A 27,927-nucleotide genomic window follows, 5' to 3' on the forward strand; every position below is an offset into this window, starting at 1 on the left:
AAGAAGTAGTCTAGAAAAATATTTTTGCCATATGAATTTGTTTATACAGCTCACACAGAAATAGGCTTTAGTAGGCAAAACATGAGAAGAAACAGTATGTGAATTTACATCCAGCCGGAGTGATAGAAAAATGAGGAAAAGGGATTTTTTTTTTCTGAGAAGAGATTTAGACAGTGTTGTATTGAAGAATCAAAAGTAACAAACAGGATACCTTCATTCTGAACTTCACTGGCAGGCAAGATGAAAGAGTAGTTCACAGTGACTAAGAGGGATAGTTGTGGTAAGGAAGAGGAGGAGGAATCAGAAGGGGTGAATGATCAAGAGCTCTGTTTCCCCAACCTGAGATTATCAGAGCAGCTAAACATTCACACACAGAATCAGAAAAACAGGCTGAGGTTTTAGGTCAAACAGAAGGGAATAGACATGGGATACAAAGGGCTTTGTCAATTATCAGTGGGGATATGATGGTGGAATTTCTTATTGTGGATTAGATAACTCAGGTAGAAAGCTGGGAGAGGGAGACAATGGGAGGAAGATCACAGCCCTGAGAAACTGAAACAGAAAGTTGAGGAAGAAGCCAAAAAGTCAAACTGGGAAAGAAATCAGCCATGCGGATGGAAAATAAGAAGATGCTAACAAAAGGAGAACAATATTTGAATACCAAAAACCTTTTATCAAAGGCTAGTCTAGAAAAGTGTAGGAGGTAGGGTCTGAGGTGCTGGTTCTAAGATTTGGCTAGAAAGAAATCATTAAGAACAGATACAATAAAAGTTTGCAAAGAAAGATGACTAGCAACAGAATTGATCGTGATGGACGAAGGTACTTCCCAGCATTTTGCAAGTGTTGTGGTCATTCATCCATATGCTTAACTGACGCATTCTTACCAAATTAGGAAATGCAAGTATTATATCCATGTTGTCAAAGAAAAAAAAAAGACTATTCAAAGAACAGGAAGGTTTCATAGGTTTTAATTTTCAACTTTTGAAGTTAAATTTTTTTCTTTAACAACACATTTCTTTAACACATTTTCTTTTATCAGCATTATCCCTAAAGACAGGATTCTGTACATACAGAATTATTACAGTGTGAGTTCTAGAAATTTTCTTGTATATGTTTACTAAATGTGGTAATTGTGGTGGTAAAATTAAGAAAATCGAGAATTTTCTCAATGGTAGTAATCATCTATCAAAAAACATAAGGTTAGGCCACATTTTTGCTCCCCTTGTTGCATTTAGAGAAAATCTCAGTTTCTGTCAGATGCTGTAAATTTGACACCTAACTAAAAGAATAAATAAACTGAACCATTACACTCTAAATATCATATTGCAGATAAAAAGTATGTACACAGCAAAACTCTCAAAGGGAAGTACCTTCAGTTGAAAATTAGTAAACTGTTGAAGTCATATTGCCTAAGGGGGAGGGAAGGGAAGTTTAATACTTTGAGGGGGGCTTATAATGTTACATTACCTTTAATTCTGCAAAGACATTTAGACTGTAGGTGAGCAAATGTTCTTAACAGTCTTGTAACAGCCTGTTTTTGTGAAGAATATCAGCTAGTGATTTTCTCTGCTTGTAGAAAATTTGGTTTATACTTGTACAAGTGTCAAGAATGAAAGCAACTAACATGTACCTCTATACTTTGTCAAATTTATGGATGTGTATTCACATTGTGGAAAAAGAAAGCTTCTTTTATGTTATCAGACTTGGAGGGAATACCATAAACTCTTTTGATAGAGCAATCTTTTACTATAGTAGCTTAAACCACAGAATAAACATATTACACCTCAAGTATTGCATATAATAAAATAGGATTTAAATGAACAGTATTGAAATCAAAGTTCAGTTTAGGAACTTGAGTGTATTGTTGTGAAAAGCCTAGTCAGTTATATTTATAGCTTCATATTTTCACAGCAAGTAAACAGTTTAGAAACCTAGGGGTCCCTTATGCTTTATGCAAGTGCAGTAGTTTTTAAATAACAGCATAAGGTCCACAATTTCCTTTCCTTAAAAACTACAATAAAAAATACCACCACCACACAAACTACAAAGGTAAAAAAAATGCTGTATCTTGCATTTTTCTACCTCCTGTGGCTAGGGACAGAATGCAGACATGCCACAATAATGTTTTTTATTTCTACTGTTCAAACCATATTAATGAGAACATCATTTTGGAGAACTAATTATTTCTATTTGTCTTGTGTCACACTTTCTAATTCCCCTATATTAGCACAGCCAAAGCAAATTAATTGCTTTTCCAGCAGTTGAACCTTGTCCAAGAATGAGCTCACATTCCCTTCCAGTTTTGCAGTTTCTGGGAGTGCATTGTGTCAAAAATTTCTCTTGATACTAAACACAGCCCAGAGAATATCTTTACAGATTTCTGTTGCTGCTCACTTGATGAAATTTATAAGTTTAAGTGACCCACTAGGAAAGATAAAGTTCTTAGCTGCAAGATTATACATCAAAACAGTTAAAGTGAAATTAAAATTAAATGAATGAATCTCAGTGAAGCAAAAAAAGCAGTAATTAATGGTTCCCTTAATTGTCTTCATAAAATATTTGCATGGGTCTAATTTGCATAATTTGCATGTATTAATTAATCTTTCAAAGGAATTTTGTGCTGAGAGAAGCCAAAAAATCTCTTTGTTTTATTTAACATCTAATGAAATATTTATCTTCATTAATGAACTTCTCATCTTCATTAAAATAAAAATTGCACAAGCTTGTATGTTTTAAATGTTTTTATAATTGTAGTATGCAAAAAAATCTCTTCAGACCTAAGGTATCTGAAAAACAAACACATTATTGCACATTATGTGTCATTTTGACTACAGCAACATTTAAATTTAAGAAACCTTATTTCCTCCCCTAGAAATTTCCAAGGGGTTGTAAAGTTCTTGTATTTCATAATTGATGATATTTTTTTTTTTTTTTTTATGTTTAAATTTACAAATAGATTTGACAAGTTAAACATTTTGGTACCTTTTATTGTTGTCAACCTGTGATACGTAACAGCTTTTCTGGAGCAGATATAGTGTACAGTAAAAGAGAGTAACATCATAGGTTAAAATTGAAAATACTGCATGATTTTGTACATGACATGGGGTGAGTTTATAATCTTTTAGACTAACAGTTGTGGAAAAAACAGTTTGTGAGTTACTGCCTGACGTTTGGTGATTGAACCTGGAGTAAGACTCATGACAGTAACAGTTATAAAGGACAATAGTGGCAGAGGACCGAAAGTTAAATGACAGGTTGCAGTCATCAGCAACTTGAGACAGTATCCAAAACAGCTAGACATCTAGAAAGAGAATTTTAAAAAATCGGCATTAAGGTTTTGTGCAAAATTTGAATGTAGAAGTGTAAGGAGATGAAAGGAAATGAAGTACTTCGCAGAGGCAATTTCTGTAAAAAGAATAGGTATAAGAGGATGATGACCAGTTTTGGGGGGACAAAGGTGAAGGCTGTTACTTTAAAAGGGGACCACCTAGAATGCCAAGGTAATGTATCAGCTACTTAATACTGTTGGAAATAGTGTCTGTGCAGAAATAATAGCAAAGTGTGGTTAAAATAAAATAGCTTCTATACAGAGTGTTAACGCTGTTCATAGTAAGATTTGTGGAATGGAGTTTTGTTTTTTTTCAAGGATAAGTACAATATTATTGGAATAATAACTTGAAATAGGGAAATGATTGGGGATTTTGAATACAAAGAATTTTATTTGCACAATGAAACAGCATGATAGGATCTGCACTCATTTTATTATGAAATGCCTATGCTTAAATCCTTGCACAAGGAGTTTATAAACACATTAATGTGTTCAAATGCGCTTTATACTTGCAACACCTTAGAAAACCAGCCCTGTGGAGATAGAAATGTAGGAGCTGCTTAAGAGTGCTTTAAGATACAGCACTCATTGTATAAAATAATTTAGGAAACAGGATGTTTAAGCTATAGAGACTGTGTAAAGAGTCATATATTATTTACTACATTATCCTAACATTTTTTTCAACTGATAAGATATAGTGGAATTTGTGGGTACCATAATGGTTGAATAGATATCGTGTATTATGAAGGTGTGGAATAGCTGCTGAGGCAATGTAATTATCTATAAAATACCCAAACAATATCAGTGGGAGGGATATGGTTCACTTCACGATTTCGTGGGGTAGATGTCTTTATCTGAGCTATTTAGGCTGGACTCCTATAAAAGTCAATGAAGAGTAATAGACACATCTCTTCCTTTGAAGAAAATGAATCATAACTTCCAAGTTTCTTCACTGATTACAAAACCAGCTCAAACACAGCTATCTACAGTGCAGGTGGCTAAAGCTAATGTGGTATATCTCATCTGTTGTGTATCTTCCTTTTGCTTGCCTCAGAATTCCAACATCACTTGTGATAGTAAACCCTCTACAAGCAACTGCATTTCAGTCTCCTTGTAACTACTGATGTTGGAAATGAGTATTTGTGCATCATTTCTGGAAAAATATCCATGCCTGATGATTCCCTTTCTGCTTGGTGTAGTTCCGTAATGTTTCCATACTTTACAGTTTTGAAATTTGCATAAAACATGACCCTCAAATGTAGAAAGGGTAACTTAAATTTTGCATTAATCTTGAAGCTTTGCAGCTTTTATTGCAATTAGATGCTGCCATGGGAGGCACAGGGAATGAAGCAAGAATCTAAAGAATTCAGAAAACTCTGAATTCTTGAACAAAAGTGGACATTGAGAGATTAAAAAAGAGGTAGACTAAGTATCACAGAACTCTAAAATGGAAAGTGGTCTTATATTCCTAATATAGTTGTATTATAGTGCGTTAACTATATTGCTGTATCATTAGTAATTTGTAATGGACAACTAGTAAGTATTTCTCCATTTAAATTTAGTTTTGCTTGGAAATAAGACTTTGGTTGGAATTAATGTGTTGAAACTTTGAAGTCTACAGTGTAGACACTTATATCTGTGCTTGTAACCCTTGACCCTCTGTGGAGGGAGTGAAGTGTCTAGAGTATGATTCACGACTTCATAAAGTAGATGTCTATATTTCTCCTTTGTCTATGGACATAGGTGTAACTAGAGTACCCTGGTGTAGAACTCTACAAACAAATTTAGTAAATTCAGTCACATTCCAGAAAAGATGAATTCTTTCTCTGGAAGTGAGAAAATAATTTCTTGTGGGAGCTTTGGGGAAGGGGAGAAGGGGTGGGGATTTGATTGGTTGATTGGATTTGGTGTTGTTTATGGATTTTTTTTTTTCAATAATCCATTTTACAGCAGGAGTTATATTCCAGGATAGTCTAACTGCAAGGGATAAATGTAGCATGTGACATAGTCACAAGTATATGGTAAGGACTCACTGTCTTTGCTCATTTCACATTTTGCAACAAACAAAAAATCAAGTGGATAATACCAATTTCACAATTAAAATAGTAGCATTTGTTTGGGTGCCTTAAATGCTTTAGTTCTGATATTTTGTTTTTTAATTATATGGTGAAAGAATAGCGCATTTTGCATGCTTCAGTGCATTTTTAACCAATGCCTTAAGCCAGAATTGAATCTTTATGCAATCTTTATCTGCTGATTTCTTGATGGCAGCACTGATGCTTTCGTATCTCACAAGGGTGTTGTGAAACTTAATTAATGTTTGTAAAGTATTCTGGGTCCTGGATGAAAGGCACAACAGAAGTTCAGTTATGTTGTTAGCTTCTGCTTTTATATTTTCTTTGGTGACTGATCAGAATCCCAGGCATTAAAAAACGACAAAGAGAGGTGATGCAAGACACAGCAATTCACAACTTACCAACTAATTAGTTTCAAATTTAGTACAGGAAAGTAGATTTTAAAATATTTTATGGGATTCAGTAAGGAAATAGTTGATAGTCATAATTTTGTATAAAGGCGGGTTGCTTGGATTTTCAGGAGAGAAAAGTTTTAATAGAATGACTTACCTGAATTACTCTGTGTTGGATCAAAAGTGGTATATTACTGACTGGCAGCATTTTGGCACAATAGGTGACAGTCTCTCTTTTGTAACCCTAAAGGAGCTGTAGAGTAAGAAGTCCTGTTAAAAAGATTGGCAGTTCAATAGTCACTTAATATATTCAAGAGGCAAAGAAACAGTTAAAATGTAGATAGAACTGTATGGTGAGATTGTATCAGGCAGTGAACAGTCTTAAGAGCTAGGAAGGTAACCACCACTTCCACACTCCACCTCAGTTGCTGTATTAATTTTATGTCACTTAAAAAATAAAGAAAAAAAAAAAAGATACCCTTGCCATGAGTAAACCTATATTAATTTAAACTATCTGAGAGTCTTATGGTTTAATTTCTAAGTGGCCAAAGATTTTAGGTTTTGTTATTTGTCTCTTTGCCTGTGTGATAAAATCAAAACAACAAAACACCAAAAAACAACCCCACCAAAAAAAAACCCCAGAACAACAAAACAAAAACAAAAACAAAACAACAAAAAACAATCAAAGAAAATTAACAGGAAAAAAAAGAAGCAAAATATTTTTATGTCCTTCAGAAGTCAGAAATATTTATACTATTTTAAGGTAAATTCTTAATATGTCTGTAATATTCATATAAATGCCAGTTACTATGCCAAGTCTATTTTAATTCTAAAAGTAGCATTTTGTAGCAGTGGTTATTTTTATATTGACATCATTAAGAAAGATAACATAAAACAATTTAGGCTTTATATAATTGAAGCATTCAGCTTTCTCAAGGATTTGATTTAGACCTTGACCTTTCTATGTCAGTATCTCAAGTTCATTTGAAGAAAAAAAAAAAAAAGAAAAAGAAGAGAAATAAATCAACTAAGAAAAGTAAGTATAAAGGAAGTGGAACTAAAATTAACACATTTGGAAGGAATATTTAGCCAGCATGGCGTTCCATCTATAGCTAAAATTTGCTGTCATCATATATCTATAATAAGTATTCTTCCAGTGAACTGCCAGCTGGCTTGTAAAGAGGAAAATATATTCTATAGAACAGACTGGTAGCTTTAAAAAGAAATCGTCAGCTTTTCAAGCCGTCACAGGAAGTATTTTGGTCATTGTAAGGTTCCGTAACACCTGAAGGACATCCTGGGAGACAACAGTATATAATGATAATGTCATTTTGTTTTTCGTAGTTGATAAACACATGCATATCAGTAATGATAAAAGAAATATTTTCTATAGTTTTTTTGTCAGCTCTATTTTTTAAAAGTGATGCAGCCTCTAAGCTGTATCGCAGCGTAGGAAAAGCAGCAAATAGCATAATAGTGTGTTTTGTAATGGATGTTAGAAAGGATGTATCACAAACTGCTACAGCTGGCCTCGGAAACAAAGTGTTACGAAGTCAGGACCAAAAAATTTGCAGTACTGGTTTATGTGCGTATAGAATACAGATTGTTAAAAATATACAATGCTATATTATATAATTCAAGTTTTGACTTGTTTATTTAGTCTCTTTGTTGATTCTGCAGGTTTTGCCTGTGACAAACTGTCGGTGCAGCCATTGCATTAAAAGACATGTATTTTTCATGATATTGTTTCATGCTGCAATATGCTGGCTACAAGTCCTTTCAAGTAATCAAGCTATATTGAACACAAACATAAAATAAAAAGCAGCAATAATTTGATCTCATTTTTAGCTTTACAGTCTGACTCAACAATACACCCTCTTAGCCATTGAAAAGAGAACAGTGTCTTTGTATGTTGATGAATTGAACATAAAAATATTGTGGTTGGATCAAACTCCTTGGCTTCACTGGAAATACTGGAAGCATCATAAAAGTGCTATAGCTGACTGGGGGATCAGTTCCATTTTCAACCTTAATCATCAAATTTGTTATGACAATCACAGTTACTATCACTGCAGTAACTCTGCCATCCTAAGCAATCTGATTCCCAATGCTAAAATATCAAAATGCTAAAACACTATTATAATGTACAGAAATCAGTTCTGTTCTTGGTCCAAATGGGCAATAGTTTCAGAGTCTGATCTTAAACATTCAGTGCACAAAAAAGCCTTAATTTTAGGAATTAAAACGAAGGTTTCCTTGTAATTTTTTTCATATTCTTGCAAAACCTGTGACTCTCTCAGATTTTTCCAGCAAAATTAACTTCACAGCCAAGTTGGTTTTACCAGATCACCTATTCAGTAAATATATTCCATATATACTCAGTTCTTGCTTCTGTTTCTACTGTAATAGCATAGCATTGGGGATAGGACTACATGGGCTTTAAAATCCACATTTGCAGGATACTGTATCACAAATACTATCTTAAAGACCATTTCAATACCTCTGTCATCTTGGAAGGCTACCAAAATTGAGTTCCTGCAATAAAACTGTTTTGTGCCTCTTTTTACTATTTAACGTATATACAAGTGATAATCAGTTGCTTTTCTATGAGAAGTATACCAGTTGATTTTATTTTCATGTTTCGTACTCAGTTCCATGCATTGTAGTAGTATCCTGTTCTAAAATTATCCTAGTTTAAATTCACCATGAGCATGGATAACCCACATCCTAAACATTGCCAGGGGAGGTCCTGCAAGTGACCTGTACAACTGCCATTAACATGTTTCTGTTGAAAATACACAGTGTAAGTGGAGAGCAAGAGGAAATAAATAAATAAATAAATAAATAAATGGATGGATGAATGAATAAATAAATAAAAGAGAAACCACAACCATGAAGTAACATTTTTCATTCTTCTGTCTTGACAAAATCACACTTCCCAGGAGGAAAATTTTGCACATCATATATTTTGCACAGGTCATTGCTTCTGACTCCAAGGTAGGTGCTTGGTCCCAGAGTCACAGTTTAAGACTGCTGTGTAGTTTAATTTAGCCATTCTCTTTTCTCTTGCTTGCATTTTGGTGGTGGACCATGGTGCAAAGTTTTCCTTGGGAAGGCATGCTGCTTCCATATGGTCTGGGATTTCTGTAGTGGGGTGCATCCAGGACACAGTCTGTCATGATATGCTTTTTTTTTCTGAGGAATCTCTATTGGCAAAGACACAGAGTGGTGCCAAATTCAAACCACCTGGCCCTAAGGCTAATTGAGTTTTTCCTGGGAGGGTAGAATAATAATTCTGAAGTATCTATCTGAAATTATGTTACCACTGAGAGGCAGTGGGAAGGGTTTGCTTGTCACTGTAGTGCTTAGATGCATCTATGAAGATATGCTCAAGATGGGAGTTTACAGTCAGGGGAACTTTGAATTATGCATTTCAAAACAACCTACCTGGGCCAGCATCAGCACTTGTCACTGAAAGAGTTCTCTTGTGATTTTAACCCTGTTAATTCCTTATTTCTTACAGGAACAAAAGCATTGCCTAAGTACTGCTTCATAGCTAACTATTAGGTTAAACCACACATACGTCTTTGGGCTTGAAGTCTTTCTGTAATTTAACATGAGCTCATTTTCTTCAGTTTTGCAGTTATGCCCCTCGTGCTAAGCTCCGGGAATTTCATTTAAGATCTGTTCATATTTCTGTGTGGTAGTAAGGATTATATGTGACTTAGTTAATTTCTTATTTCTTACGGCATGACTTCTGGTTTGGTTTCTGTCACCTTGACTTTTGTTCTAGGACTGACTGCTTGGTGCCATTGTCTTCCCTAAGCTTGCTTTTATGCAAAATAGCTAAAAGCAGCAAGCTTATATTCCATGTGTTTTGACACCCCATGCATCCTTAATAGATTTTCCATAAGCTTGCTACTGTGCAATCCATCTATTTTACAGCCTCATTCCTTCCTGTTCTTAAATGTGACTATTTCTTCATGTTTTGCATTGAGCTGTTACTCTGTTTTAGCACACAAATGAGCTCAGGGGTAGTTGGGTATTAAAGAAAAGTGTGGTGTTAATGTGGTATTGATATTAGAAAAGGATTCCACACATTCCAGAATTGATGTTTACAGGTTAATGTAGGTAGTAAAGTTAAATGCTTTCTTTATATGGCCTCTATTTTCCAGTAACCTTTGCAGCATTTGAAATGACGTATCAGTAATCAGGATAAAGGAAAAGCCAGGTCATACTCTTGTATTAATTGTGGGATTTGTCTACTCTGAAAACAGCAAAACATTGGTCTGCCTTTTAGTTTTCATATTACATCAAATAAAAATTACTTGTGTAAGAAGAAGTAGCTTGTAGAGAAGAGTGAGGGAGGTTTGTGATTCTGTGAATCCAAAGAGGTGCTCTGTAAAGGACTTTGTGTTTTGAAAAGTATTCTGGGCTAAAGCTCTAGAAAAGATAATACTTTAGAAGAGCTTGCCCTCACAAAGGATTTGTACATGCTGAAGGAAATGAACATCACACTGTCTAGTGATGGAAACAACATTTTGCTAATACTAACCATAGCCACTATTCCTAGCTGAAAAATCATGACCCACGTTACTTTCCCCAGACTTTCATAAAAGATCTTTATTAATCCACACTTGATCACGTGATCTGTAATTGTAAACACATGTATCATGCTAATGCTGTTAGCTTCTAATTCAGTGATAGAAAGGATTTGTCTGTGTTTTTCTGTCCATGTATGGAGGAAGTTTTAAGAACTGCTAACTTGCATGTGCTTTTGAATAGGTATTTTCTGTAATTTGATCTCAACTCAGAAACTGTGGAGTTCCAACAAACACTGATTTAATTCAGATTGCAAGACCATTTTTTGCTCTCCAGAGAGAAAAATAATTATTTTTTTTTTAAGCCTGTGTGAAGATTTCGTATTTTGTATGTAAGATTACCTTGGTGATGATATATGTGTATGTAGAAAAGTGATTGAGAAAAGCTCTAAAAAAAGGAGGCAAAAAATGGAGAGAAGTGGAAAGAACAATCAGACTATCAAACTGAATAACAAATTCTGTTTCCATCAAGACTTTACAAGAAAAGGAAGAAGGTATGAGGCAGAAACCACATTCCAATACTCACCTCATGCTCATTTTATGCGATCAGATCCAAGGTTGCTTGTTGATTGTCTTGTTAAAAAGATAGTAAAAAAAGTGTTGTTTATGTTTCTGAAAATATGACAGCAAATAGAGCAGATGTTTTTGCAGAATTTAGAACTGTTTAATGCAGGATAGATTGTTCAGCACAAAAATTTTCCACACTGTATTACAAACAAGAGCAGAACACAATGAGCTGTGGAAGCTTGCAATCTGATTGTATTTAGCTGTGACTTTGTCCTTTAATAACTTTTCCACATGATTCTTTAATTGCAGGTGTTTTGTTCAGGTTTTTATCTCTTGGTTTGTCTTTTGGGGTTTTTGTTGGGTTTTTTTTTTTTTGTGGGGGGGGTTAATTACTGTAATTTTATTTTTTTTTTACCAGCAAAAGCGACACACTACAGTGGTTTAGGTTCAGTGCTTGTAAGTAATCAGTTCTGTTGTCTTTTCTGGATTATGCTTTTGTTCTGTTTATATAAGTAGGAAAAGGTTGCTAAGTTCATAAGGCAACTGTAAAAGAGAGGAAGAACTTCCCCCCCCCCCATCATTTTCTTTCAAAGAATTCCTCATCTCTCAAGGTCAGTCTTTTCAGTGCTCAAAATGGCAAGCTCTGTGTGTAATACATGATCTTCAAATAATAGAAGGTGACATATTCAGGTAGTCTGTTGCTTTCTTAGTTTACTAAAGACCAGGTCGCTGACCTTTAGCTTGGTCCCAAGCTATTCAGTGTTATAATGAAAACATATATTCATGATTAAAACACGATAAAATTACTGAAAGATCCTGACAGTTCAATAGTTAAAGTATCTGCAAATAAATGTGTTTAGACACTCATTTTTACATAACTGTGTTTAAGTTTCATGTGTGAAAACTCAGAGGTAGAATTAAAATCTCATAATTATAATTTTAAAAAGAAAGACATGAACATTTCAGTCTCCTGAATATTTGCAGTGAGCATTAACACAAATATATTTGTACATGAATGTTAAGTAGAGAAATGAAAGGTGTATGATTAATAACAATATGCAAATTTGAAACTAATTTATTGATGTTATACAAAGGGCAAAGTAGGATAGTGTTTGGCCAAATATGTTTACATACTTCATATTTGCATGAACTTATTGAACATGCAGTGTGAAATCACCCATCTTTGCATAAAAATTGGATAAGCACTTTTTTTGAAGAAGAAACCACTCAAATTTCAAAGCTTCAACAGTTGAGTGTGCTTTCCTACGTTCTCCCGTACTGCACTCTAATTGTACTTGGGAAGGGGGCAGTGGATCCATCTGTGTACCCAACACATAGAATAGTTAGGGTTGGAAAGGACTGTAAGATCGTCTAGTGCCAACCCCCCTGCCATGGGCAAGGGCACCTCACACAATGCCATGTCACCCAAGGCTCCATACAACCTGGCCTTGAACACTGCCAGGGATGAAGCATTCACAACTTCCTTGGGCAACCTATTCCAGTGCCTTCCCACCCTCACAGTGAAGAACTTCTTCCTTACATCTAACCTAAACTTCCCCAAATTTTTCTTTAAGTTTGAACCCATTACCCCTTATCCTGTCACTACAGTCCTTAATGAAGAGTCCTTCCCCAGCATCCTTATAGGCTCCCTTCAGATACTGGAAGGCTGCTATGAGTTCTCCATGCAGATGATATACTTTTGAAATCAGTAACAATGTCAGGGCACAATAGATACTTCTGTCCCTCCTTTTCAGTGTCAATTTGTAAAGCTTCAGTGTTCTGGTTAACCTCAAGCTGGAAGGAGTTACTTTCCCCTCACATCATGCTGTTTTGCATTTTACCAAGAAAATTGTAGTAGGTAAAGTTGTAGTCTGTTGATTTCATGACTGCCTTTTACAAAAGCTGGGCTGTATGTTTTCGGTCTCACACTGCAAACTCTGAAAAGGTTTAGCCTCATATTAAATGATTTTCCAGTGATTAAGAAGTTAGACTCCCATTTTTTTTTGATCTTTCTCCTTCAGTGGAAAATAAAACATTTTTTGTCTCGATTTTGAATGAAATATCTAAAGAGTATACAAAAATATATTTTACCCTTAATTAGCTGCTTCCTTTAAGTTTTTTGAAGAAGGGTTGCTATTTGACTAAGATCCATTCCATCTGTCACAACACTCTTGCTTTTATTTTGACTTCCCATTGCTGTCTTACCAAATATCACATGAATCAGTACCATTTGTTTGCCATCTCTTTCGTTTTTTCTCTTCCTCCAAATGATTAAAACATCAGGTTGAATGAAAGGTTAGAAGTACAATGTGATTCACATTTGCCCTGTCTTATTAAAACAAATAAACCAACCAGTTATATAATTTAGATGTGCTTGAGCTATGGCTTGCAGATGCTTTTATCAGCTCTGGGCTGAAGAGGTTGTGTGCATTCGGGCATGCACGTACGACTGTTCTTTGAAAGGGACAAACCTCATTAGATTACAGGTGCCTGGAAATAACTTCTAAAAAAAATAGCTGCCATTTTCAATAAAGCTACTTCCTAACAGGAAACACAATTTATTATGTACTTTAGCACAAGTGAGCAGCTTTTCTTTTAAGGTAAAAGCAGCCCCATTTAGTGTTGCAAATACTTTATTTCTTTTAACCTGTTGGACTGAGGGTAAATCATAATATTTTTCATTCTGATATTCTAGTTTATAAAACGCTAAGGAAGAGAGCTTTAATTATTCTTAATTTACAAAATATCTGTTACGCTAGCTTTCAAGTTACTTCATTTACTTGCCACAGTATCATTTCTTGTACAGAGAGTCAGAAATACTTCAGCATAGCCTCATCTTGAGAGAACTGAAGTCAGAAGTTTTTAACAGCTGTAGGTTGTGGCAGTGGTGTATATATACTGAATTTCAGTACAAAGTCTCCGCTGTCTTCAGTGATGATGAGAACTACTCCTATGGCCTCTCAGCTCAGTCACAAGCCATAGAGATGGACTTCAAATGCATTTTTGTAAGCCAAGAACCAATAGTTTCAATTAACTAAGTATGCACCTGCAGGGTTTTTTTGGTGGTGGTGGTGGTGTTTTGTTATTTGTGCTAATGTATTCCTTAGAGGTCTCAGCTAAAGCTGCTGTACCTTTTTAAGGACAAGAAAGCAGACTGAGAAACCATCAGTGAGCTGAATCTCTGTTACCTAAAAAGAGAAGGGAAAGAAAGAAAGATTAAAAAAGAAAACAGAAAAGTGAAATAGCAGCTCATTTCACTGTTGTGAGTAAAGTTCCGATCCTTACTTGTTCAGTTCTGTTCTTATTAACAAAAGAGAAATCAACTTTTAAGTTTTCTTTGAAAGCACGAAGAAATTAATAGCTCCACCTTCCAACTATCCTTAGGCCCATTTTGAGTGACGATCAGCTTACATCACTGTCCTACGCATTTTTCACAAAATTGCGTTAACTGTAGTTAGGAAGCCTAGAGACTAAACTAACGCTACGTTGATGGATTTAAGTATTCCTGGCATTTACTGTTCTACATCTCACAAATTATGGTCATAAAAACTAACAACTAACAATAAATTAATAAAAAATTATCCAAAACTTGACATTCTAACTTTCCAAAGCTACCACTGAGATTTCTAATCTTGTGATTAATTTTCCTTCTCATGCATTATTTTGTCTTTTTTTTTCTTCTTTTTAGCCTGGATTCTGTGGGTTTCTTTCTTATTAGCTCTCTATGACATACTGGCATTTCTGGTTTGCTGCTTGCTTGGTTGGTTCTTTTTCCCAAAAAGTCCTAAATATGGGAAACACGTTTATCCTTTTACTAAGGAGAGTTTCCCTGAATAGGATTTTCTCTGATAGCAGTTGATTGAATTCAGATATGACACCACACCTTTGTGGTAGTTCTGCAGATTTTCATAAATGGCAGTATGCTCTTATAGTCGTGATGATCACTGCTGTTAGCTTTAATTTTAAAGTAGCTCTCAAAATAGAAACTAGAGTATGATAAGTTTGCATGTCAAACAACCCTAGTGTCACTTGCATTGAGTGGCAGATATACATGTTACCATCTAATGGATGATTTATCTTGCAACCTAAGACCAGACTTAACATTTCATTGTAGATTTTAATCATTTTACAAGGATGCATATTAATAGCAATAATATTTGAGTGGGTTTATGTTTTTATCTCAGAAGATGTTGGACCCATAGAGATATTACTACAAGCTGCCCACAGAACACCAGTGTGAATCATTTCCCAGCTGACATCTCTGTGGGAAATCATTTTAAGGCATATGATTCGTTTCAGCATTGCAGACTTTTATGTCAGTTCAATTTGTTTATTTTCTTATAACATTTATGACCTTCTAACTGTTTGGGCATGTTCATTCAAAAGCCTCAAAATGAGTCTTAATTAAAAAGGGTTGATCTAAAAAAATACTCCCTCACTCTGGCTAGAATTTCTGTCATATCAGTCCGTAGACAAAAGCAAATGAGAATTAGGAATAGCAGCATTTTCAGTTGGAGTTAGTAGCTGTGTGATCTTGCTGAACACTGCCATTTACAAAAGAGCAATTAAAACAGATGACAATCTGCTAATCATGTACAGTTCTATTTAGAAATTTAGCAGTATTTTCCCAGTTTGTGTGTTTGCTTGACATCCTAAGAGTGAAAGGAAGTTTTATGTTTTTAAATTGTATATAACAGGATGTGAATTTGGGAAACTTCACAACAGTTCAACAATTTGCAGTAGGCTAAAAATGTAGTCCAGTGTTGTAAACATTTATAGAAAATACTCTGTGTGTGTGTTTGTATATTATATGTTTGTATGTACATATCTATGTTTGTGTGAATAGTATATGCCATATTTGTTTTATTCTAAATTGGTTTTAGGCAGATAGACAAACTACATTTCTTTTTAACAATAGAAAGTAATGCAGCCCAGATACATAAATGAAAGCTGATCAGGAGGCAGAGAGCAGACGCATGCTCATGGTTCGGAGTTTAGGAGTAGTGGCATTTTCACCCTGATTTGCTTCATTACTGGCTGCTGTCATGATTTGTAGGTTTTGCTTGTGATTTTAACCTTCGAATCACAAAGAACTATGAGTGGTAATGCTCCACCAGTATTCAGATAGGAACACTGGCTGCATCTAGAGGTGAAGTGTTTCTGGTTGTTTGGACAACATTGAGAAGTCCCAGTCATTTCAGAAGTATCTCTGATCAATGAGAATTGAAAGAGAAACAGATAGGAGGAAGGGAATAGGAATCTAAAAAGCCAAAGGGGCAGCAGACAGGTATAGGTATAGAAATGGTCACCGCATCATGGTGTGAGGTTACTATTCCTCTGCAGAGCCTTTGGTTTCCTTGGCCTCGTTTGAAGTCTTAATATTTCTGAAGTACGGTGCTACTTACCTTGTGTACATTTCTCTTCGCCAGTGTCATGAACTTCTCAGCTATTCACAGGAGCGTGCTGGAACAAAAGTATAAAGCCTAATGAAATCATTTCTCCATCTTGTCCCAAACTCATGTTATGAGAGGCTGGTGGGGAATTCCAAAGATACTGTGATTTTGATTTTTTTTTACATGTTGTCACTATATGCTCTAAAGAAAAGGGTATTCAGTTTGCACCTCATACTTTCATGACTAATCTTAAGGAAATAAAGGAAATACTTTACAATTCATACAAAATTTTGAAATCCCCCTAGGTATTACTTGATCACAGCAGAATTGCTTTATCTATATGATGAATTTTAGGATTTATTTTAAAGTTGATGTCTCTAATGCTTGCTGCGTTTTCCCATATGTTAGGGTAATTAGTCAAACATGTTAATGCAAATATATATGTTTTATAATAAACCTAGCAATAATATTAGTTCAGCTGCTGAGTTCCTGTGTGGCATTTTAAATCCATTATCAATACAGATTATTTAATTGCACTCTTAATGGTCCATCATATAGTTATTTGAGAGACAGGAAGATTTCTGCTTATAGTAGATACTCATCATAAAAGTTTTAAAATTATATAAACAAATATTCTCTTACTTTGTAAGGAAGATACTTTATAAAGCTGTCCATTTCTATTGTTCATTGTCTGTGGACACAGAATGCAGCATCTGATAGTGTCTTCCATTAAAAGTGAAAAACCTCCTACTGACTTAACTGTCGGATCGGATCCTTAAGCAGTGTAAAATAGAGCTGACTTTTGAAAATGTACTGCTGTTCATCTTTCATTGGCTGCTACAAGGATTCTGCTTCCTACAGCTGTATTTTTAATTGAGAATATATTTTAATAAATATTTTATTTTAAAAGCTATATGAAGAGACCTAATATAGAAAATAAAATGAAAGTTACTGACTGTAGGTTATATTAGTGTTTAGAAGGGGGAATTACGCATAGCACTCATTAACAAGCATGCATTCAAGACAGCCAAAGTGTTGCTATAAATGCAGAGTAATTCTTCTACAGAGGTATCTGGACAGATTTAGTGCTGTAAATGTCTATTGTGTTTATTCAGTATGTTTGGAAGAATTGTATGCAACTATAGCCAGTAGTAGCTCTGGCTATCCTGTACTTGATGCAGGTTTTCTTTTTTAATGGTTTACTAGACCTTTGGTTTTACTAAGCTCTGAGTCAGAGGTTCCTTTTTTCTCTTCTGAATTCCCATATACATTCTAGTTGCTCTTCATGCATCAGATAAGAATAAAGTGTTTAAAGCTTTACTCAACTTATTTTCGTCTCTCTTCAGTGCAAAAAGTCCGTAAGAGTAAAGAGAATATGGAAAGGTACTGAGTAGAAGCACTGTAAGTGGTGGGAAAGATATCATCTACTCTGCAAAAAAAAGCTAGGAAGGTGAAAGAGTAGGGAAAAGGGGCAGGAAAATATAAAGATGGGAGAAAGTAACAAAAGGGAGTACACACCTGAAACTTGCAAAAGGAAACTAGTGGTGGAAAAGGAAAAACAGAGGGACAATAGGTAGAGTTGTGGTCAATGGCTCAGTGTCCGGCTGGAGACCACTAATGTGTGGTGTCCCTTGGGGATCGGTGTTGGGACTGGTCTTGTTCAACATCTTTGTCAGTGACATGGACAGTGGGATTGAGTGCGCCCTCAGCAAGTTTGCCAATGACACCAAGCTGTGTGGTTCAGTTGATACGCTGGAGGAAAGGAATGCCATCCAGAGGGACCTTGACAAGCTTGTGAGGTGGGCTGATGCCAACCTCATGAAGTTTAACCATGCCAAGTGCAAGGTCGGAGCAATCCCAAGCACAGCTACAGGCTGGGCAGAGAAGAGATTCAGGGCAGCCCTGCGCAGAAGGACTTGGGGGTGTTGGTCGATGAGAAACTGAACATGAGCCGGCTTCAGTGTGCGCTTGCAGCCCAGAAAGCCAACTGTATCCTGAGCTGCATGAAAAGAAGCGTGACCAGCAGGTCAGAGGTGATCCTGCCTCTCTACTCTGCTCTCGTGAGACCTCACTTGGAGTATTGTGTGCAGTTCTTGTGTCCTCAACATAAAAATGACATGGAACTGTTGGAAGAAGTCCAGAGGAGGGCCACGAGGATGATCAGGGGACTACCGCACCTCCTATATGAAGGCAGGCTGAGAAAGTTGGGGCTGTTCAGCCTGCAGAAGAGAAGGCCTCATGGAAATCTCATAGCAGCCTTCCAGTAACTGAGGGGGCCCTAAAAGGATGCTGGGAAAGGACTCTTCTTCATTAGGGACTGTAGTGACAGGACAAAGGATAATGGGTTCAAACTTAAATAAGTAAAGTTTAGGTTAGATATAAGGAAGATGCTCTTTACTGTAAGAGTGGTGAGGCACTGGAATGGGTTGCCCAAGGAGGTTGTGGATGCTCCATCCCTGGCAGTATTCAAGGCCAGGTTTTATGGAACCTTGGGTGACATGGTTTAGTGTGAGGTGTCCCTGCCCATGGCAGGGGGGTTGAAATTGGATGATCTTAAGGTCCTTTCCAACCCTAAGTATTCTATGATTCTATAAGTGTCTCTGTGACAGAGTGTGCAATTCTGCCATCTCCTGTGTTCCCCAGCAGTTCTGATAGAAACTGTGTAATAAAGGTAAAAAAGGTGTGTGCAGAAGGGCCGAAATTTTATACCTGTGATGTACCTTTGTCTGCTTTCAAGTTAAACTTTTCTTTCTCACAAAAGTTTCACTAATCTTGTGGAAGTGATGCTTCATGTTTCAAAGAAAGCCAAGCATTTCAGAAACCTCAGCATTCATTTATATAGGTTTAGCTCACGCAATTGTTTTTCTGTACATCTAATGAGAATTTTAAAGACTGATTCGGAATAAAGAAGTTAGACAAAGGATACCAAAGCAGAAACAAAAACATCTGAAATCTTACAAATGTTTGCTCATTTCAGTTGGACCAAAATAAGGATTTCACGTAGACTTCAAGCATTGAGATACAGTTTGAACTTCCAGAATGCATTATATTCTAAAATACCAAAGCAGAAACAAAAACATCTGAAATCTTACAAATGTTTGCTCATTTCAGTTGGACCAAAATAAGGGTTTCACGTAGACTTCAAGCATTGAGATAAAGTTTGTACTTCCAGAATGCATTATATTCTAAAATACAAGTAGTGTTTCACAATTATGCACTAAGATTAATATGCTTCATAATGTGCAGTGTACAAGGGAGCAGTGCTTTCTATCCTACAGTTCAGAAAATCAAGAAGTTTTTCTGTTCACTTAGTAAAAAAAAAAGAATAAAAAGTAAAAAAAAAAAACCTTAGCTATGAGAATAGATGCATATAAGCTGTTCATGCCCTGGTGAAGAAAAGATTGTGTTACATTTGTAAATTAGGTGAAAATATGTTATGGCAGAATGTTGTCTCCCAAGCTTTTATAGATTAACAGCTACTGGATAGGTGAGCTTATTGTTTCTCTCCATCACACATATCTCAAATACCTGATCCTCACTTGGGTGGCAAAAATGTTGAGAGAGATGTGCTTAGATCTTTAACATAGTAATTGTTCAGTTAATCTCATTTATGGGGGAAGGAGGCTATACTTCACTGATACCGATTAAATATCCTATACTAGGTTCTATATAAATAGCTACAAATGTGCACAATGGTTACATTGCATGGTATATTTAACAACATAGCTAAATCAGAAAGTATGAGCTATGCCGCTAGTGATGGGAGTGCTAACGATTGCATGCAAGACTTTTGCTCTGCAACCATGAAGGAAATAATTGCTGTTCAGCACTATTCTGTTAAGTTTGCATATCAGTAAAAACACATGCACAGAGGCTCCACCTACATTCCTTGTGCCCTAGCACTGATAGGACTGCAGCATATATTAAAGCTTTAGAAGTTGTTACAGTATTTGCAACTTGCAAAGTGCATGCTGTTTTCAACAGAGTTAATTTGATCATGGTCTGTTGAAAATGCAATGGTGATGTTCAGGTTTTATTATTTGTTATTATTTTAAACACAGTGTACCATAGGTGGCGTTTTACAGGCTACTGCTGCTGAGGTTTTTAAATCTTACAAGTTTTTCCTCTTTTTCAATTCATTGCGGGTACAACTTTATAAAGCAAATGTTTCTTTTTCATATTTTAGATGGAAGACTTTATTTGAAAACTACTGTCATGTATTGAATTTTCCTGCTGAAAATACCTGTGCTACGGTAAAGAACTTTGCAGTAAGACATTGGCTCATAAGGAGTTCTGTGGAAACAAAGAGTTTTCAAGCCAACTTCCTCAACTTCATTTATCAATGTTCTTCAAAAGTGTAAAGAATTCTGCAAGAGTGTCCTCTTTTGGTTATCTCCTGTGGCTCAACCTGGAGACCTAAAGAATGTTTGTAAATGTACAGTAGCACTCTTCATACAGTGAAAATCTGTGTCTCTGCACCGGACTATTGTATCCAAAATTACAGGCTGTCAGAACAAGGCTGAGTATTCCCTTTTTCAAGGAATGCAGACTCTGTCCTCCTCTGATGATTCTGTATTTGAGCACATCAAATGATCCTTCCAGCAGTGTCCAAGTACACTTACAGACTGTTATCTCATACCGAAACCAGCAAGACAGCTCAGAAATGAACTTATAGAGGGCATAAGAGGATTCTTACTAAAAAGAAAAAAAAAAAAAAAAGGAAAAAAAAGGTAAAAGAAAAAAAATTGATACATTCAGTTTCAAACTATGATCGTGGGTTTTCTTCTAAAGACATTTTTCCACATGCTTTCCAAGAGACCAACACATGTTAAGAGTACATAAAATGAAATGGAATTTTGTGTAAGTGAAAAGAAATGCTGAATGTAAACAAACTGTTTTACTGTTCACCAAGTCTCTTTTCCTAAAATAAAAACATACAATACAAAGAGTAATAATTTCTCATTGTAAACTGGCAGGGGTTTATGAAATAAAAGACTTTGCTTCTTATCAAACTGTTGGTCACATGTACAGTATATAACACAAATCACACACGGAAGGTATTATGTATGCAGTAGAAACCTAGAGTTTAGAAATGAAAATTTTAGATAATATTGTTTTGTCACCCTGTTGGTCAGAAGGACACCTTTCTAGTTTTAACGCATGCAGGCATGTAAATATTTGTCCTGGAGTCACAGTATTACTGAATGAGATCTTAAGCATCTGGTAACAAGTCAGAATTCTGTATCAGCTACTTTTATTTGTATATTGAGCCCTGGTTAGTGCCCTGATTAGTGCACTTTTAAGAATGGACTGCGGCTGATCAGCAAGTCAAAAATGCCAGAAATATTTTTATATGTTAATGTCATATTACGTCAATGTTGCTAAAAAAAAAATAAATGAAAGCCTAACAAACACTTGATGTATCAGTCCAATTCCACGTAGAACTGAGTGATACAGTTGAAGTCTATTGTCCCTCCCACCTTGTCTTAGGGATGGGTGGTTATGTGTTACTTTCACTGTCTTTATGAAAGCTACAATATGTGTTTTCACCTTTGTGCTGATAACTGGAAGTAAGCTGCAACACAGTGCTTATTACATTACTAAAAATTATGTTCTTTGCTTTGCGTACTTTTGGGTTACCCCTTTAAAGACTGATTTTGTGAATCAGTGCTATTACTGTAAGTTTTGTGATTATGCTTTCTTCATCTAATGTTTTATGCATATAAAATATTATTTATTACATGGAAACATATCAAAACCTTAAATATCTGAGATGCCTAACTTAAAGAAATATTTCTTTAAAAATAGTTCCGATTGGGTATTAATATTATTTTGTCAAAAAAAAAAAAGAATGTTTTGTAAACTAGCACTGAGCTTCTATAGTTTGTAGGTCTTCCTTGCAATACTGGTACACATTTATTTTGTGCAGTTCATATTTAACCCACCACAATCCTTTTTTTCACAATAGAAAGATGTATATACAAGTTCACATCATGGTAATTTTTTTAAAGAAATATTGAGCAATATTTTTCATTAAATATTGTGACTTGATAATTTGTAGCAATATTATTTTCTAACCATGATTCTTTCATAATTTTCATAGTTGCTTGAACACATATGGGATTCTGTACTCCAGTTTTTTCATTTGCAGTCTTTAAAGGGTTAACAGCTGTAAAGTTAGATGGACTTGTGGCAAGCTTTTGAATCATTCATATCTGAAAGAAAATTAAAAGCCTACAACTGAAATATATAGTAGCATCTACCATTGCTCTGCTCCTTGCATAGAGTCACCTGTAAGTAGGTTTAGTAGTTTTACAGTATATAATTTCAAGACCTTTGGGAATGCCTCAGTGTTTGGCTTGGTACATAAATGGAAATGTTAAGGTTTAAGGGGGAACCAATTTATAAGCTGGATGTTTAGAAAGAATCTTGCTAAAACCAGTGTAAATATTACAGACCATGAGATGTTACTGTAAGTTGATTTTTTTGCCCCTCTTTAGTTATGCAGGTTTTGGGTTGGTATTTTGTTTTGGGGTTTTGATTTGGACTTTTTTTGGGGGGTGGGAAGGGGGTTGCATAGATTATGAAGAAGTTGTGCTCATGTTATTGTTTATATGCTTTTGTAATCTTAAAGATATTAATGTCTAGTTGTTCTATATTATAACCACATTTGCGCTCTATGCAAGCCCTTGGAACAGAACATACTCATCTTCATGTAGGACCTATGAAAATTGTCTATTTTTATCTATATATTTAAAGTTTTCTAAAAATGAAAAAAGGTTATTACGAATTTTGTTGTACAAAATCTGTACAAAAATCTGTTTTTACATCATAATGCAAGAATTGGAAATTTTTCTATGGTAGCCTAGTTATTTGAGCCTGGTTTCAATGTGAGAACCACGTTTACTGTTATTGTATTTAATTTTCTTTTCTTTTCAACAATCTGCTAATAAAACTGTCTGAAATCTCCCTGTGACTTTATTTACAGTTCATCTTTATTAAATTTTCTGAAACGTATAACATCAGAGGAATATTTACTTTCTAATGGGAGGCATCTAAAAACAATATAAGTCAGCTGTTTGTAATGTGAGAACAATGCTGAATTATTTTATTTAACATGCAACTGCTTCTATCTCTAATATGAATTGCTGTGGTGAAAAACATCATAAAAGCATACTCTGTGGTTATTGTTTAACAAGCAGGTTTTCCATATTTTTTTTCTTGCCAGCTAAGCAAACTGCCCCCATCTACATGATTTATTTATGTACATTTCTCAGTTTATGAAGCTGTTATTTGTACCTTTTTCCTTTATATTGTGATATTCCCATGATTCTTACTTCACAGAGCTTTGTGCTGAATAATGTAAAGTGGACACATTGATGGAACAAAATGTATTATTCCCCTAACTGCAAAAATGCAGGGATAATCTAGTTGGTTTTGTCTCAGATCTCCTTCACTTGATAAAATGTGTTTAAAAACACGTTTTCTAACAAACAGTGAGTACTTGCACATTTAAACAGGCATTTGGAGAAAGAAAGAGTTCTGGCTTAGCATATCTTTAAGTGGTATTTATTATTTTTTAAGGTAGAGATGTTTATTTAGGAACAAATCTGGAAGTAAGATATTCTTGCTTATAGAAAATTCATAAGTCAAAGATGTATAATTGATTGTGAATATTCTCCCTTATTGCCCTGCCTTGACTGGCCTTGCCTTCTCCTACCCTTCTCTTCATTTCTGAACCATACCTACGTGAATGCTTCTGCTTTCACTAGGGAGCAGGCTTGCTTGGAAAAGACTAGATTAGCTTTCTTGGGCCAGCAAATTTCATTATTCCTAGATGGCCTGGGGACTACAAATGTGACGCTGACAGGCTTCCTGGGTTCCGGCAGGTTGTTGTTTCAGGCTAGATGATTAGGATTTTGGCTATCTGTATGTAGGGCAATCACAGTCTCCTGCCGTCTGCATTAAAATGTCCCACATGTCTACATTAGTAAGCATCCCAGCTGTGCCATAGCCAGCTCCCCTGCATCTGCATCCTCTCAGCTCTGGCACAGTTGAAGTAGGGAAAAAGTGAACTCATTAATCTCTCAGTCCAGCTCATGCCTGAAAATGAATGATCTCTGCAGCAACAGGCTAGCAAACAACCTGTTTTAAAGCAACCCAGGAAGTATTTTCTTTCAGCAGGAAAGGAACCTGGCCTCACATAAGTTCCACTCTATCTCCGTTAATAAATCATTGCTTTATCCATTCACACTAGCTGGGATTTAAAAGGGCCAAGGCTTCATGGGCCAATAGGTAGTCAAATGGTGGAGCTCCTAGTTACAGTAAAGCTAAGCTCTGTTGAAGCTCAAGTCAAAATCAAGAAGAGGCCACCCTAAGTGCATCTTGCCTATATAACTTCATAAACTTCATAGCAGGTTATGATCAGATCCTGAAGAAGTTTGGAGGTGGCAGCTAGATGCCTTAAGTTTCAGAAGAATCCTTGAGGAACTAACAGACTCAATTGAGGAAGATTTTTATTTTAATTTTTGCTATGGAAGGCGATTTAGGGTTGGGGTTTGACCTGAAAGGTAAGCCACTTCATTTGTTGAAGGTGCTATAAATTCTTGAAAATTGCTTCATTTGTTGTTTGCTTACATGTTATTTGGCACAAGACTATGCAATAAACAGAGACTGAGGCCAAGATTTTCAAGCGTGATTGTTGGTTGCAGATACCTTTAGTTTTGTTGGCCAAACTTCAGAAAGTGTGTTTTCAGACAAACTTCAGTGCCTTTCATAAAACAAAATGCCCTAGCTCAAGGGTTCTTTGAAACTTACGTCTTTAATAACTGCTGCCTGACTCATCCGCAAGATACTGAGGAATTTATTATTGTGTCTTTGCTTGAGCAAAAACTAACCCTTATCAGTGACTGTGGTTCCGTTACCACCAGTAGTATCACACCATTTCAAGCAGAAGACTCTTCTGAAAAAAAACTTCATTTTCAAAGGGAGGGGAAACAAAGGCTTTTTGAAATTCAAACTATTAAAAGGGGTCACGTTCAAAAAAAAAAAAAAAGATAATCTAGGCATCCAGAGTACTTGAAAGCTTTGCAGATGTTCACCCAAAGGTCATACACTACTGTACAGTTTGGGAGAATCTACACATAATCTGTGGATAAACATGATTTCTTCACCCAAGTAACAATGATTGTCATAGTCCAGTGAACTGATTAATCTATAAATTTGGATCGTAAAGAGGGAGCTAGATTCATCTTGCTGTATGCAGCAAAAGGACAAGAATAAAAAGATACCAGTTGCACCAAAGGAAACTCCAACTGGATATGGGGAAGGGGGGAAGGGGGGTGGGGGTGTTTGTATCAAACTAAGAGTGAGGAAGCACTAGATCTCTGTCTTTATTTTCAAACCTGAGGTGACCAAGGCCCTGAGAAACTGGATCTAGATTTGCCCAGTTTAAATGTTATCCTATCTAACCTTCAGAGGTCCCTTCCAACCAGAGGTTTTTATGGTTCTAGATAACCAAATGGTGCCCTTAGAAGCATAACGCTTTCAGTTTCCAGTTTAGCAAAGAGCAAAATTTTATCCTATAAATAGCTATCAGAATAGAATAGAAATTGCTTGGATATGTTTAAGGATTCACAGCTTTTTGATCTTCCCTATCAGGAAGACGGAAGAATGAGCTGCACTAGCAGCAAGATGCGAAAGAAGATACAGAAAGTGAATACACAGAGAACAAAAAAAAAAAACACCCATTCTAGTGCAGATATAGATAATTAAAATAATAAAAGTGGAAGCTGTAACAACTTTGTCCATCAGTTCTCAGACCTATTTTCAAGCAATATATAAAAGTCATTGTGAGCAAATAGTATTTCTAATAACAAAAAGATCAACTGTTATGGATAAAGAATGTAACTGAACTTAAGAGTGAACTTTGCCATTCAATTTTGATTTGGTACACTAGCCAGACTGGAAATGGGAAAAACTTAGGGAAAACTGGAAATGACGTACTGGAACAATTCCCACTTTGAGATATAGAGGAGTTTGAAATGGTTTATCTGGCTTGTTGGCTTCTCTGTCAAGTAGGTGCTGTCATGGAGGTTGAGAAGCTGAGATATGGAAAAGTTAAAATTGGCATTATAAAACTGGAGAGACAAAAAGAGTATCTTTGGGCTTCAGTGTCAGTATCTGTGAAGGTGCATCATAGTACAAGTATATTTAGCTAGAGCTCAGTGCTTAACAATTTCGTAGGTGAAAAAGCCCTTTTTTGTGGGGGGTGTAAATTCCTGCATGAATTGAAAAGTAGGAAGAAGAAAAGGGAAGTTGTGGTTAGGAACACAGGCTAAGAGAATAAGCTGCAACAGAATTTTTAATAGAACATAGAGATGGCATTAAAGAGGAAATTTTAGCTGTCAAGATGGAAGTAAATAGTGATATAATGAGGAGAAACTAGATTCTAAAGATAGTTTTTAAAAAGATCTGGGAAGATACAGGTGCAGCAAGCAAACTCATTTGGTGGCTCTGGGGCAAGCAGACATTGTTTTCAATTCCATTCAGAAGCAACTAATAACCATTTGGCTTCTGTTCACTATGATCAAACCGATGCTACAGAATTCAACTTTTCAGTGATGGGATGATATATTGGAAGCCAGAAATAAGTTTCCACGTGGATCTCTTGAACAATCTGAACTCAATTTAACATTTGAAGAGGACAGAGATAAAGTATTACCTTCTTTGTAAGCTGATCAATAACAAGCACACCTCTGGGAAACAGATGCCAGTATTACCTTTTGAAGCTATTTCAGTGGCAGAAGCTGAACAAGTTCACAGGCTGCCTTCCGCAGAACTTACAGAGTCAGTAAATAGTAGTAAGAAAGGGCTTTAATTCTCAGATTCTTCCAAGTGAGATCTTATCCTGTCTGCCTTTGACTCAAACATCTACAACACTGTAAATGTATGCATGGCATCTGGTAAGAAAACTCAGGTGGTGAATTAGGAGTTGAAAACAAAATTGCAGTGAGAAGTGAAAGTAAGCTATAGATAAACAGAGAAGAAAGGCAAATGAAAAAGATCATAGTACAAAATTAGTCCATGTATTTCAGAATTCAAAATGGCTAAAAAGAAACTCCAACAGTCTCCATGTGCCTAACTCAAAACAGTAATAAATAACATGCCTTTTTGAAGTATTTAAAGCTTCCTAAATGTTTCCATTACTTCCCTAAACACCCCTTAGGCACTGATAATGATATTTCAGCTCGCCTTTGAAGCACTTAGATACCCAGCTCCAGCATTACCTCCTCGTTGGAGCCAAAATCTAAAGTGAACAATGTGATGTAATGTGCTAAGAAATCTCACCATATAACCAAGCAGTATCGTTGAAAACAAGGAAATACTCAGCTGCCAGTCATAACCATTTCCACAAACCAAGAGTCCATAGCCCATATGCCCTACTACTAGGCTGAATAGTGTGGTTTTCTTGTTCTCTTTTTACTCCTGTTCCTTCATCCCAATGTAAATCAAGATGTAGCTATCCAGTGTTAGCACTCTATTGGTACAGAAGAGAGAGGGTGTGAACCCAACAAGAGTAGGAAATAACCTGAACTGCCCACCTCATGTTTCCTTGTGAAGCTGTTCCTA

General features: G+C 35.8%; 1 protein-coding gene across 7 annotated transcripts in view; it reads left to right on the forward strand.

The window, feature by feature from the left end:
• The window catches only part of DACH1 (dachshund family transcription factor 1), a 364,599-nt gene extending 341,334 nt beyond the window's left edge, over positions 1 to 23,265 (forward strand). For all 7 annotated transcript variants that reach the window (XM_061367776.1, XM_061367774.1, XM_061367775.1 and 4 more), the window contains one exon: positions 20,483 to 23,265. Coding sequence is in view for 5 of the 7 variants with exons in the window: in XM_061367774.1 (XP_061223758.1) it covers positions 20,483 to 20,520 (38 nt within the window). In the remaining 2 variants the exon portion in view is untranslated. The remainder of the gene's footprint in view (positions 1 to 20,482) is intronic.
• The last annotated feature ends 4,662 nt before the right edge of the window (positions 23,266 to 27,927 follow it).

Source organism: Neopsephotus bourkii, unplaced genomic scaffold, assembly GCF_033783945.1.
Source record: "Neopsephotus bourkii isolate Nb327-2 ecotype Australia unplaced genomic scaffold, CSIRO-AGI_Nbou_v1 NB_1394, whole genome shotgun sequence".
Lineage (NCBI taxonomy): Eukaryota > Metazoa > Chordata > Aves > Psittaciformes > Psittacidae > Neopsephotus > Neopsephotus bourkii.